This window comes from Leucopleurus acutus (assembly GCF_964270905.1).
Source record: "Leucopleurus acutus genome assembly, chromosome: 18".
In the NCBI taxonomy this organism is placed as follows: domain Eukaryota; kingdom Metazoa; phylum Chordata; class Mammalia; order Artiodactyla; family Delphinidae; genus Leucopleurus; species Leucopleurus acutus.
The window spans coordinates 9,764,678-9,766,782 of record NC_139160.1 but is presented as its reverse complement, the minus strand read 5'-3'; the positions used below and the strand labels follow the sequence as shown (position 1 = coordinate 9,766,782).

Here is a 2,105-nt window from a genome sequence, read left to right as displayed (position 1 = left end):
GACTTTAGGTAATTATGATGTGTCAATGTAGGTTCATCAGTTATAATAAATGTACCACTCTGGTAAGGGAAACTGTGTACGTGTGTGGGGTCTGTCAGTGAGTATATGGGAAATCTCTGTACTTCCGACTCAGTTTTCCTGTGAACCTAAAACTGCTTGAAAATATAAAGTGTACTTTTTAAAAGACAATTATTTTTAATTAAAAAAAGAAAAAATACAGCACATCTTAATTATCTTTACTGTGATCCACATTTTGTTTCTTTTTGGTGAAGAACGACTGATGGATAACATCAAACTTTTACTCAAGGCTTTCTTCTTAGAGTGTTTCTCAGCCCAAGAAGAAAGTGTTTATTACAAATCTATTGATTTTCTTTATTTAAGATTAACAATGAAAGTTAAAAAGGAGAAAGACATCATCTTTAATGTGATACTATAATCCATTGGCTATTGCCTCTTAAGGGAATGTAATTTTTTTTTTTTTTTTTTGCGGTACGTGGGCCTCTCACTGCTGTGGCCTCTCCTGTTGTGGAGCACAGGCTCTGGATGCGCAGGCTCAGCCGCCATGGCTCATGGGCCCAGCCGCTCCGCGGCATGTGGGATCTTCCTGGACCGGGGCACGAACCCGTGTCCCCAGCATCGGCAGGCGGACTCTCAACCACTGTGCCACCAGGGAAGCCCTGTTTTCCTTTTTTTTAATTCTTTTTTTTTTCCCTTCTTTCCTCTTTTTTTCCTCTCTCTCCTCCTAATACACACTTTTTTAGTAAGGGGAATACCATGATGTCGCTCTAGCCCAGCCCCTGTAGACAGGACCCTGGGGCCTGCTGTTAAAACCACTGTAGAATCGAGAGTGGGAACTGTTGTAGTTGGTGGTCCGGGCACGGTATCGGGCTCGTGGGAAACCCCGGTCTGTTGTGCTGATGCCTGGTCTGTTCGTTCGTTTTGGGATCACCTTGATTTGTCTTCCTCTAAATAGGGACTCATCTAAGGCCAAGGAAGTCCTCACTGACTCTTTGTCTGAGAACTCTATATATGCAAACCCTTTGGGATGACCACTAAATTTGTCACATAGTATAGTAACACGGTTGACTGAACCACAGCCATGAAAGTGTGCTTCCAGCTCTTCTGCTGTTGCACCATAGTCCACATTGTCAACATAGATGGAACGGGCATCAGCCTCCAGCTTCTCCTCAGTGGACATGATCACTGGGCCAGCACTGCCTGGAGGTGGACTCATATTCATCTGCTTCTCTACCTCGTTCTGTAGCTCCTTTAGCTTCTCAGCTTCTTCCTCCATCTCCCTGACTCAAGCGTTGATCGCTTCCAGCTCCGGATCCTCAACGACGCTGTTCCCCGGGTCACCCACGACCAGTCCCGGTTCCTCCTCCCCCTCCTCCCCCTCCTCCCCCTCCTCCCCCTCCTCCCCCTCCTCCCCCTCCCCCTCCTCCCCCTCCCCCTCCCCCTCCTCCCCTCCTCCCCCTCCCCCTCCCCCTCCTCCCCTCCCCCTCCCCCTCCCCTCCCCGTCCTCCTCCCCCTCCCCCTCCCCCTCCTCCCCCTCCTCCCCCTCCTCCTCCTCTCCCTCCTCCTCCTCTCCCCCCCCCCCTGCCGTGGGCTCACGAGCCAGGCCCAGGCCCGGAGCCCCGACCGCCTGCAGCCCCTGCTCCTGCTGCTGCCGCCGCCTCCGCTGCCATCACCCTTAGCTGATTTTCTAAAGTTTCTTTTTATTTTTATTCTGGTTACTTTGTTTTTACAGTAAGCCCTTAATTATCCCAGAGCAGGCAATTAATTTCCATTAGCTCATTTAGGATAAGGACAGGATAACTTTATAAACTATTAAGTAAGAAATTTGGGACTATTTCATATTTTGGTCCATTCAGAACAGTATTATAATCTGAGTGCTCAGCCAGTTGTCACTGACATAGGGTGTGGAGCGGAGGAATACATAGCCTCAGATATTAATACTGGGATTTATATTGCCTCTGAGAATCTTTTTCTGTTTTATGTTTTTACCACCAATATGTGCCATGGGCATTCCTTCCAAGTCACATATGAACAGGCAACATGCAAGCAGGGGTCAGTTTGGCAGAAGAACTTTTTTTGCTGTTCTA

The 2,105-nt window shown here is 48.2% G+C and overlaps 1 protein-coding gene across 1 annotated transcript; it reads right to left on the bottom strand.

Moving 5' to 3' along the window:
• Positions 1-445: 445 nt before the first annotated feature.
• LOC309974839 (polyadenylate-binding protein 2-like) lies at positions 446-1,323 on the bottom strand. The gene has a single exon (XM_082859627.1). It carries the CDS (start codon positions 1,292-1,294, stop codon positions 758-760), a length of 537 nt encoding a protein of 178 aa, XP_082715753.1. The 5' UTR covers positions 1,295-1,323; the 3' UTR covers positions 446-757.
• Positions 1,324-2,105: the final 782 nt, after the last annotated feature.

Coding starts and splice junctions, on each gene's coding strand:
- LOC309974839 (XM_082859627.1), bottom strand. CDS start 1,294: ATGGAGGAAGAAGCTGAGAAGCTAAAGGAGCTACAGAACGAGGTAGAG.